General features: G+C 37.5%; 1 protein-coding gene across 3 annotated transcripts in view; it reads left to right on the top strand.

Annotated features, from left to right (window-relative positions):
* mindy3 (MINDY lysine 48 deubiquitinase 3) overlaps positions 1-12,258 on the top strand; it is a 136,150-nt gene that overhangs the window by 74,612 nt on the left and 49,280 nt on the right. For all 3 annotated transcript variants that reach the window (XM_043690319.1, XM_043690320.1, XM_043690321.1), the window contains one exon: positions 2,071-2,143. In XM_043690319.1, the coding sequence (XP_043546254.1) occupies positions 2,071-2,143 (73 nt within the window). The remainder of the gene's footprint in view (positions 1-2,070; positions 2,144-12,258) is intronic.

Consider the following 12,258-nt stretch of genomic DNA (forward strand, 5'->3'; position numbering starts at 1 on the left):
TGGGGGGAGGGGAAATGAGGAAACTGGTGAAATCCGAGAGACGGGGTGGGTTTGAGGATAGGCCAAGTTTCTTGTAAGCAGACTTGAAGAGATAGAGAATGGCTTGCAAACTTGGTACAGAGTGTGCAATGGCAGTGCAGTTATCCCCAAACTGCAGATCATGTGCATCTTTAGTTTTGGCAAGCAGATATCTAAAGTTAGAGTTTTCCAGCTAGGCAACATTTAATACTTACAGCTAAAGGCAATTTATATTTGGGGTGAATAGCCAATGATAGCTTCTTCCTGTTTACAATATACCTATCTCTCAGCTTTGTTTCATACCGGTCTAGATTTCGAAGGCATCTGTTTCAGATCCAGTAATGCCATTTATGAATTTACAGGATTATGATGATGATGATTCTTATATCTAAATCTTTGCAGCAAATTTTACACGGCCTTGCCCTATCTTGTCTTCCATACCCCCAAATCCACCAACGCCAATTTGATGTCATTTGCAAATTAAGCAATTATATTTTTGATTCTAGAGTTGAAATCTTTGTGTAAATTGTGAACAGCGATGATCCTAAAACTGATTCCTTTATTCCCACTGTTACTGTCTGAAAACCAACTAACAATCTATTCTGCCATTTGTTCCCTGAATCCATATTATATGACCATACTTATTATTGGGCATCTTATCAAAGGCCTTCAGACAAAAAAAAATCTCTTGCATTATCATTGTACTTCATCTTTTGCCTCCCTAAAAAATTTGGTTAAGTTAGTCAGGCAAGAATTTCCCCTTTGGAAGCCAAGCTGGCTATTTATTATTTTATTTTTATTTTCTATGTGTTCATCCACTCGCTTTTGTGGGAATTCCATTTTTTTTTTCTATCACTGATTTTAAGCATTATTGGGCATATTCTGTCTCCCTTCTTAAATATGCTGTCTGCCAGACCTTTGTTACTACCCCTTTTTCTAACATTTTTAAATAATCACTTAGAAAATGCATCAAGATATGTTGCCAATCACAATATATTAAAACTAAGGTAATAGGACATATACTGTAACTGTGGTGCCATATTAATATTGTCAGCACTAGAGAAACGTGCTGTAATTTGCAAAGTTGCACCCGATTTCATTGATAACTAGGGTGGCTTTTACAAAAAGTGTTTTTCTGGAAGTTATTTCTAAATACCACAGTTAATGTACAGTTAAGGAAAAGCAAAAGGGCTTTGTTCCAAGCTGTGTTACGTTCTTGTCATAGCATTCATTTTAATTATAAATGTTTCCATTAAATGTCAAATACGTCTGTTTGGCAGTGAATGAAACCACACGTGCTTTCCTTGAAAAAGACAGAAATTTGGAGCAATACCATTTATAAAATGTATTTATTTAATGCCAATTCCAGGTTGTCTCAAAGCACTGAACACCGGAAGTGTTACCCCGAAGACTTAAACCAGACTGCAGAAGTAGTATTCCAAAGATTTATAGCTGTTGTCAGTAATAGAAACCAAACAGAACATTTCATTATGTTGGCGTGATTCTAATTTTATTTATATTCTTTAAAAAATAATAATGAACCTTAGTTTGTAGTTGTATATGAGTAAGTAAACTAGTGGATGATGTTGGAATTTTCTTTTGTTGTTCTGACGTGACAGGGATTTTATTTTGCAATTTTTCACTTAATTGCTGGCAGCAGGTTTTAATCTTGTACACCATTTTCAGAAATATAGTTTGCAGAAATGGAAGTTGTGTATTGTTTTAGGGAGTTGAGCTGTCCTCCCTTTCTGAAATATTTCTGTGCTTCCATCACTTACCAACTTGGCCCTGTTGAATTTTAGGTAGGCAAAGACATTTTCATGATACAAGTGTATTTGTTTACACTTCAGGGGTCCAAGGCTAGACTCCTGGTGAGTCCTACAATCTGCCTTTCAGCAAGTGTGAACTAATGCCTTCATTTCAATTATACAAATGTATAATTTTGCTGCAAAGGCACCTGCATGCAAGTCTTGTGCATAATCGTGCCTATATTTTTCTGTGTTTAAAAGGAATATTAACCAAAAATAACTGCAGATCTCTTTTTTTTTCCAGGAAATGTCCTTAGTTGCTCCAGAATCTCCTTGGGAGCAAGCAAGAAGAGTATTCCAAACATATGATCCTGAAGGTAAAAGTGTTTAACCTTTAAAATCTCTTGTTAATGTCTGTTAAGTACAATTCAAAGTTCGATATATTTTTCCACTCAAAAATCATACTTAATACAGTTTGTAAGCCCAGACGTAGCAATAGTCGTTTCAGGTTTAATTTGAGAAAATTAAAGTACAAATTTAAAGCCTAAATAAAAAGTGTGTGGCTGGATCTGTAGGTTTTTTTTTACAACAAATCTGTTAATCCTTTTCTGAAGTTCTTTGGCCTATTTATGATAATTGCAAATTGATTTTGAAAGTTGTATAGTTAAATATAACAAGTGCATTGTCAGTTTAAGAGAAGTTGACAATATATGGTAGTGACAGATGTGATATGGTGGTGAATCAAAAGTCTATAGTGGCAATGTATTTACTATGTTCTGGCTCTCAAGTGTACTTGAGTTAGCCATGCACAGAAAGTAGCAAATGCTTTTGAATGCTGAAGTACTTAAACTTTACTGTGGTATATCTTAGTAAGATTTGGCTCTTTTCCCTCTTTCCTTCTTGTCAAGTGTATAGTTATACTTTTAACAATGCCATTACCTAAGTTTCTGTAACATGATCTATTCAATGATCCAAGCAGTTAATTTTTTGAAGTTTTATTAATGTTTTTGAGTTTATTCCGTCATGCCCAGTCTATATTTTGCAGCTTGTATTTTTGTGTTTTAAATGATACAATTATTCTTAGCTCCTTATTTTGAGAATGATTCTTAATATTTTGTATTTCTGAGAGATTACAGGATAGTGAACAGATACTCTTTAAATTGCTTTTGTTACTAAATGCCCTGTATTACTTTGGACTATTGCATCTTTAAAATTAAGAGAGTTGAGATAGTGCTTTCAGAAGGTCATCTAATGGGACTAATGTGGTCAGATGGTCCAACTGCAACACGAGAATTGATGGTAAAATTTCATGGGATATGTTGAAATAGCAATTTGCAAAAATGTTTGCCTGAACCGTGTGAACAGAAGTAACAACAATAGGAAGTAAATTTGGAAATGTATCTTCTTTTAAGGAACTAGAATATGGGACAGTGTTTTCAAACTGTATTTGTGTAGGTAATAAAGTGTTCTTTCCTGGATGTCCATCAAATTGCAGGAACTAGTCTTGCTTTCTCTTCCTGAAGATTCCATGCAGATATATAATGTACCTGATTTTAAATGTCCCTCATTGATTGTAGACAATGATTTGGTTTAAGCAATAACTCCCATTTCAAATGAATTTCGTATACACAATATGACAAATTACGCATTATGTTGTGGTTTGAATACGATCACGAATTATCACTCTTCTTTCTTTGGTTATTTCCAGCATCCTGTTTTTTTTTAAAAAGCAGACCAGGTGCCTATTGTATTTGAAACACACTTCATCTATACATTGGTTCCATGCTTTATGACAAATTCTGTTCAAAATCCAAAGATTTGTTTACAAACCTCTTAAGTACTTTGTTATTGCCTACTTATCTTTAAGCCAGTATATGCTCCTTGCACTTCACCTCTGACTTCCTGGACATAAGTTCTCAGTTTGTTTTTGCAATATTTGGGCCTGCAGCTGTTCCAGACCTATGGTCTGAGACTCTTGACTACTTCTACTTTGCATCTCTTGTTTTATGTACACCTGGCCTTTTAAGAGAGTTCACGTTTAAAGACTACTGTGTGTGTATAGCATTGCAACTCTGCCTGGCAGTTTGTCTTGTCTTGGACTGCAAGCTCCTCTCTCTCACACAAATCAATTGGTTTGCTGTAATAAAAACAGAAATTGTTGGAACAGTTTAGCAGATCTGGCAGCATCTGTGGAGAGAAATCGGTTAACATTTCGGACCTAGTGACCCTTCCTCAGAACTCAGGTTTGCTGTAATATTTGCCTCTCAATATGCAATATATTCTTTGTATTTTAAATGAACTCACGAAGTTAATCTATTCCTGCTGTGCAGTTGATTATTAGAACATTATCATTAACCTGACATGGTGAACTGTGGTGTACATTTTGTGGTGATGTACTTGAACACTTAGTCATGTGACAGGTAAAGACATGGTCAACACACTTGGATTTTACAGTAGTGCATGAGGTAAACTTCTGTCTTTATTGATTACTGTCTTGAAGAGTGTTGACAGCACAGCTTGCTGGTAATTGGACAAGTCCCAGCAAGAAGTCAGTTTAACACACCAGAGAAAGGCAAATGATCAGGGTTTGTGCCAGATCAATAGTAAGCAAGGGAAAGTCAAGGACATATTGCCCGGATGTTCAAAGATTTCTCTAGTATAAATTGGGACACAGCAACCTCAAACAAAATTCAAAATATTTAAACAGCATTGATTTCTAGATTTTGGTGTATTTGATGCAGAAAAGTAAGCCTTTAAAATTTGTCAGTTTGGAGCAAATGCGTACACAGACTTGACACATTAGGATTAACAGTCAAGGAGCCAAAGGTTCCCAAAAGCAAAGTATCAAGTTAGAAGACAATTTAATCAGATTAATCATCACTAATCATCAATTGAAATTCATGACAATTAGCAGAGTCCATAGATTATTTCTTGAACAGATGCAGAAAAAAGAGCTTGTCGTGATCTTCCAGATGAGCTGGCATACAGAATCATCGAGTTGGTGATTGCATCCATCTCCTGGAAGCTATCTTGGATCTTTCTGGAAACAAACCAAAGACTTACATTATTGGAAAGTTGCTTGAACGGTGAAGATAAGAGTGAAGCGTTACTTGCAGAACTCAAAGCTTGTACAAGGTTAAGCATTGATATATCATTAAACAGTCTGAAAAAGCAAGAGGTGGGAGGTCTGGCCTTCTGTATGTACCAAGGAAGCCCAGCTTTTAATCAATTTTGCAAAGTATGTGGCAGAAAAGGTCTTTGGCAGAGGCAAAGGCTTTTGCAAGTACAAAAACTGTGCATCGACCTAAACAGAGAGAGTAAAATACAAGAGTACAAGCTACAATTAAGACCATCTGGTTTCCTGTCAGAAGCATAAAGTGATTGAAAAATCAGAGTCTGGCACTGTCTCATGGAAAATGTCAGAGTGAAATGTGTTTGCCGTTGTGTACCCAACAGTCATTGTTTCATTTGAAATGTTTGTAGAAATTGTTCAGTTAATTTATTATTAGCTAAGATTGACACAGTGGCAAGTGCCAATATATTTTCGTATTACCACTGCCAACTTCTTAAAAGAAAATGCACTCACTGATGTGGAAAGCCATGACAATGTCTACAAATGTAAATCTTGTAACATGCAACCTGTTCAGGATCATTAAGTACAGTCAGTATTCTGAATGTTGCAGTTGTCTTGTTCATAGACCCTACTGGGCCAGCAAATGCAGGTCGACAACGTTCTGTTGATCTCTCACGAGCTGCAATCCATGAGATTAGTCAAACATGAGAGACAACTACAGCAGACTATTCAAGAAACATTTGCAGTATTGAACAGGAAAGAAGAATGGAATAATTCACGTTTTCTCCTGAACTAGTGAAGTTAACATTTACATTCTCTGCTATGGAGAGAAAAGTGAAAGTTTGAGAAAAAAGATGGAACAGCTAGCTCAGAATAAATTTGAGAATATCTCCTTTAGGGAAATCTTTAAGTTTTTAAGGAAATCTCTGTTTAGTTCTCAAAGGTGAATGACGAGCTGAAAGAGAGAAGGGATGAACGATGAACTATAGCTTTGTATAATCAATCTAGCAAAAACATTGCTGGTTTACAGGAAGATCTGGAGCAATTTCTCATGTAAAACTTGGCAGGCACAAGCTAAAAGCTGGAACAAATGGTAGGCTTGCAAAAACAGGTGGCGATGCACAGTGCACCCAACATGGAGCTGTAAATCACTCAAGTGACGGCTTTTTTTTTCAGAATGAAATGCCAGCAATGATGCTTTAGAGAAGAAACAGCAAACATCCAAGCTGCGGAAGCTGTGGAAATTTTTCTTTTGAAGGATGGTCTAATTCAATTTCACACAGCTACAAATGCATCAAACTATATTGGCCTTTTTTGGTATGAGCTAGTCATCTCCCAAATAGTTGTCATTCTGTGAAAAGTAACTCCTCTCCTGACTCCCTAATATTCATGATGTTGTTCAGGCAGGAGTTTTTGTTTCAGAATGAAATGCCAACAATGATGCTTTAGTGAAAGAACTTGGGCAGGACATAGAAGAATGCACAGACCATAAGAAATAGGAACAGGAGTAAGCTGTTGGACCTCTCGAGCCAGCTCTGCCATTCAATAGGGTCATAGCTGATTCGACATTCCTCTCATCCACTTTCCTATGTTTTTCCCATAGTCCTAGATTCCCCTTCTGATCAAGAATCTATCTGCCTCAATCTTAAATATACGGAAGGACTCTGCCCCCACAGTTCTGAGGCAAGGAGTTCCAAAGACACTCGACCCTCAATAAATTTTTCCTCATCTCAGTCTTAAATTGGTGCCCCTTTATTCTGAGACTATGCCCTCTTGTCCTAGTCTCTCCTAATGAAGGGAACATCCTCTCAGCTTTTAACAAGTCTTTTAAGAATCCTGTTATTTCAGTGAGATCACCTCTCATTCTTCTAACCTCCTGTGACTAGAGTCCCAACCTGTTCAACCTGTGCTCGTAAGGTGATCCCTCTATACTAGGAATCATCCTAGTGAACCTTCCTTGAACTGCCTCAAGTGAAATGATATTTTTCCTTAAATAAAAGGATCAAAACTGCTCACATTACTCCAGATATGGTCTCACGAGCACTTTGTCCAGTTGCAGTAAGACTTTCCTACTTGGAGATTCCAACCCCTTAAGAGAAGGGCTAACATTTCAATAGTTTTCCTGATTAACACCTGTACCAGTGGGCTAGCTTTCTGTGTTCTGTATTAATAGAATGTTTGAAGTATTTTCACTGTTAAAAAGTAATGTGTTTATCTCCTTCTGTCATTTTCTTCCCCATAAGTATCTCCTCAGATTCATTTACCAACATGCCTTTGTTCATTTTGAACCGTCTTCCTTTTTTTTCCTGTTTAAAGAAGCTCTTTTTATCAGTATTCCTCACTCATTTGTCCTTGAAGTTTCTTTTCTCTCCCTTTACTATCTTTTTAATGCTTATTTGTTGGTTTCTGAATTTATCCCTGTCTTTAGGGTTATCATTGACTTTAGCCTCCTTGATGCTTTTTTCTTTCTACTTACATTGTTCTTAACTTCCTTGACTAGTCGTGGTTAGTTTATCCCTCTCTTAGAATCTTTCAACCTTACAGGGATGTATTTTTGTTGAGTCATTAATTATTTAAATGTCTGCTATTGTTTCCTTACTGTCTTTCCTGCTAATCTGCCCTGTCCACTTCAGTTAACTTTATCCAAATTTCTTTGTAATTCCTTTTAAGTTAAATAGTTGTTTCCAGCTCAAGTTTCTCATTCTCAAACTGAATAGTAAATTCTATCATCGGGAATCTTCCGAGGGGAGCTTTTATTTAGAGGTCATTTATTAAATCAATCCATGGTAGCCTGCCCCCGGTTGGCTCTATGATCTATTGTTCAAGGAAAAAACCTATGAATTTGTTGGCAAAGCTACCCTTTCCAACTTGATTGACTCAATCAATATGAAGGTTAATATTAATGCCCATAATTATTGCTCTTTTTATTTCTTGATATATATATCCTTTCTTGCAGTATGGCTACTGTTTGGGGTCTATATTCTACACATTTCTCCCTTGCTGTTCTTTACCTCCACTCAGTTGGACTCTACAACACCCGAGTATAGATCATCTCTCATGACTTCCTCATCTTATCTCTTAAGAGTACCACCTCTTCTTTCCCTCCTGTCTTTCTGAATGTTACATTCCCAGATCTGATCTCCCTGTAATCTTGTCTCTTAATGGCTACACGATCTATCCATTTACCTCAATTTGCACCATCAGTTCGTCTATCTTATTCCAAATACTCCATGCATTCAAATAACAAGTCTTTGGGCTTCCACTTTTGCCATTTTTAATCATTGTAACTTTTCTTTGAACTGCAGTCTATTTGTCTTTTGGCCTTCATTACCCAGTCTACAGTTTCTCCATTTTACTGTTAGTTCTTTTATTGCAGTCATTGTTTCTCTTTCTGTTGTCACCCTGCTTAAGTTCCCAAGGCAAAACATTCCAGAATGAGCAGTCGACCAATGGACTGAAGTCTCTCTGCAACCATTAGCATATTAAGTTAGCAATGTTTACAAGACTTTTATTTTTCCATTCCATATTCTCACGGTCAGTTTAGAGCTGCAGCTACCATTCAGAGTAAAGCTGCTTGGCTGTGACTTCACACTTTGCAGCATACAGTGGGATGAATCTGTGATCATTCATGATAATGGAGCAGGAGATGACACAGACAACTTGCCTTACAAGCACCCCTCACAGCACCTCCGCTATCATAACATAACACTGATCTTTTGACTCTAGATTTGTGCCTGTGTCTTAGAGTACCTTTTTTACTTTTTGCCTGATTCTGCCCAGTCCTCTACCCTGACAAAGAGCTGTGTTTATAGGCTGTAGTTTCATTAAATCTTTCTAAAAGCCTTTAATCATCCTATTTCAGCATTACCGACCCTTTCACTTTCCTGTTCCCATCACCTGTTTGTTCTCCATACACAATTTTGCAACTGAAGATATGCAGATGAAGGGCCAAATTTTCTGAGGAATAGCAGTCCCATTTAGATTACCACTCCTTTTCACTGACCTGTCTCAGAGCTCCATGTTTCTCGACTGAACTTGCAATTCAGATATGAAATCGGAGCATCCTGATGCGGGATGCTTATAGTGCAATTGTAAAGGCCAACATACATCACCCTTTTGTAGCAATCAGTTATATTCCAGGGCTTAAATATCCAAAAACATATTTTGGATATTTTGATAAGCTGTGGAAAGAAGGCGTGTTTGTGAGACGTTAGGATGGATGCATAAGGATGTGGCAATATGATTGGAAAGTCAGTTGCATTCCTCTCCAGGTTTTAATCATTACAATTTTTCTTGGGTTACTGTTCAGCTAAGTGAGTAGAAACCCTCAAATGTCTCTTACTCTTACTCGAGATGAGGACATTTTCAGAGCTTTGTAAACTCTGGGTAATTGCTCATTGGAAGGTTAAACCACCTGAGCAATTACCACCTAGTCAGTGTATCAGAACTTCTGACGGGGTCCTTGTACGATTGTCAGGATATGCCTTGAGTCTCTAGGAGAGACTTGGAGACAAAGATCTAGGCCAAGGTGACCTTGGAAAATTAATTGAAAATAACTCCCATTAATAATTCACCTGTACTCTACCAGTCGCCATTCAAGCCTAAATGCATAGATAATATAAAGCCTATGATAAAATTACAGCAAAGTTTGGAAAAAAACTCAACATTTGAAGCATTTGTGGAGAAAAAGAGTTAGTATTTTGAGTCAGATTACCTTGGAGCATAAATACTAGGATGCATAAAATCTCTGTTTTGTTAATTCTAAATCTCTATCAGTGTTTAATATGTGCTTCAAAATATCCCAAAAAATAGTACAATTAATTCTTTTAATAAGACCCATAATGAAAGTATATAATGTTAAACAATGACAGAATGGAGAGGGCACAAGAAAAAACCTTGACTTTTGCAAGGATTGGCAGGAAATGAAGTTCACATGCTGAAAAAGCATTCAGGTACTTAAAACTGGTGCAATCTGGTGGTATCTGCTGTGGAATGTACAATAAATATCTAATCCGGATGGATCACTACGTAAGCAAATAATGTAAAGGATTTTAATCATAAGATCATTCATTATTCAGCCCCAAAATAAATATATTCTGGTTTTTGGATTGGGCTTCTAGTAGTGTTTTTTCTTAACCTAATCCTCTAGATTGTTGTTGTCCAATACTGATTTTAGGTGGTGCATTTAGTTCACTTGTTTTAATTATAAATTAAGACTGAAGTTTTTTTTTAAAAGTTGCAGGATATTTCAGAGCTGAAGTTGCCTTTTCTGCACAACTTATTTTTCAGCTCTGAATTTGACTGCAGTTTTCAACTTCATACACTACAATTACTTTGGTGATGAATTTAAATGTTTTAATTTCTTCAAACTTCTGCTATTTGGGGAGCAAAATGCTCCATTCTATTGCTTGAAATTAGGAGAGGGAGCAAAGGTAGGACAAGACTTCGGGGGAGGCGATCCAAAAGGCAAGAGATTTTGAGAAGATTTCTACAGTTGAACAGAAATATAGAGAAGGGTTTAGGAGCAGTTGTTGAGTATATTTTGAATAACTGGAGGTTCTGCCTTCAATGTTAGATCATACAAGTGTATATATCTTATATGTGTTATAAATCTTGATATGACATAGTGATATCTGTGATGCTGAGGACCAGAGGAGGCAGAGATGGGTCATAAATGCACACAAATTAGCAGCAGTAGTAGGTCATTCGGCCCTCTATCCTGCTCAACTATTAAATAAGATATTGGCTGATCCTTGTCTTTCAAACTCCATATTCCCATCTATCTCTGATAACCTTTGATTCCCTTGCCACACAAAAAAATCTAACTGCTTTCACTTTAAAAATATTACTATTAAATAAGATATTGGCTGATCCTTGTCTTTCAAACTCCATATTCCCATCTATCTCTGACCTTTGATTCCCTTGCCACACAAAAAAATCTAACTGCTTTCACTTTAAAAATATTCAATGACTTTGCCTCCTCCATTTTCTGAGGCAGATAATTCTAAGGCCTAGCAATGCTCTGAAAGAAAGTGAGATTTCTCTTATCTCTGTTCTCAAAGGACAAATCTTAATTTTACAACGCATTCTCCTAGTTCTGGGCTTTCACATCTGCACTTCTGGCTGAAGATTGTTGCAAATGGGGCAGGCGAAGGTAGAGGATGGGGGCGTGGAGAGAACTTCGCTGGCCTAAATGGACTTAAAGGTGAAGATTTTTTCAAAGTGCCGAACTCAGCATGTCTACAATTCAGGTCATTTGACCCCTAGGGCGGAAAAAAAAATTAATTTTAAGTCCCTTCAGGTTAAGCAAGTTTTTCCAAAGGACTCAAACGGTATATAATGGACCCAAAAATATCCTTTGTCCAAAGACCACTTGATCCTGAAATTTTTGAATAAAGGATTCCCGATCTATTATTTCATTTGGCTATTTTCCCTCCGAATTGCAAACCAAAAAATCTTCAATTATCACACTCTGCAAATACTTAGGAAGGTTTTCTGGTTTCAGTTTATCCAACCTTTGTCCACTTTCATAACCGCATAGCCTGCTCTGGCCTGTCCTCAAACTGACTTTTAAATTCATTATTCCTCCTTACAATTAGTTTTTGATGTAGTGAAGTAACTGAGTTTTACACACTTTCAGAATTTACTGAATGCTTTTAAACTGTTTTAGCCTTTCTACTCAGAACAATAAAACTACTATGGGCAACACTTCTTTGCAAAAGTTACTGCCATCATATCTCCAGTGCTTTAGTTAAGTAAACCTGCTCCTTTGGAGCTTTGGATGGTCGTGAGAGGGGAGGATTTACATCTCTTGCAGTGCAAGGGGAAGGTACCAGAAGTGAAGAGTTTTAAGGGGTGGAGGAGGTGGGGTGGGTGGGGGGTTGGTGGGGAAGAGGTGTGGGAAGTGAAGCAGATGTGCTGGAGGACATTGTTGATCACATGGGACTGGAGATTGCATACCTTGACATAGGAGACCATCTGGGATATCCTGGAGTGGAATTGCTCCTCCTGCGAGCAGATACGGCAGAGGCGGAGGAATTGGGAGTAAGGGATCACATTTTTACAAAGGGGGTGGGCGGTGGTGTGGTCCAGGTAGCTGTGGGAGTAAGTAGGTGTGATATAGATGTCCGTAATGTCAGTCGCCAGAGATGGAGAGGTCCAGTCCCTTGCTAGGTCCAAACCTTCCTCCACTCCTGGCACCTTCCCATGCTGCCTCAAGAGATGAAAAATCTGTGCCCACCTCACCTCTGTACAAGGCCCCAAAGGATCTTTTCACATCCAAAAGAGATTTTCCTGCACATCCAGACACCTCATCGACTGTGTCCGTTGCTCTTGATGTGGTCTCCTGTACATTGGGGAGACGGGGCACCAACTTGCAGAACATTTCAGGGAACATCTCTGGACACACTTATCAAACAG

The sequence above is a fragment of the Chiloscyllium plagiosum genome, chromosome 5 (assembly GCF_004010195.1).
Source record: "Chiloscyllium plagiosum isolate BGI_BamShark_2017 chromosome 5, ASM401019v2, whole genome shotgun sequence".
In the NCBI taxonomy this organism is placed as follows: domain Eukaryota; kingdom Metazoa; phylum Chordata; class Chondrichthyes; order Orectolobiformes; family Hemiscylliidae; genus Chiloscyllium; species Chiloscyllium plagiosum.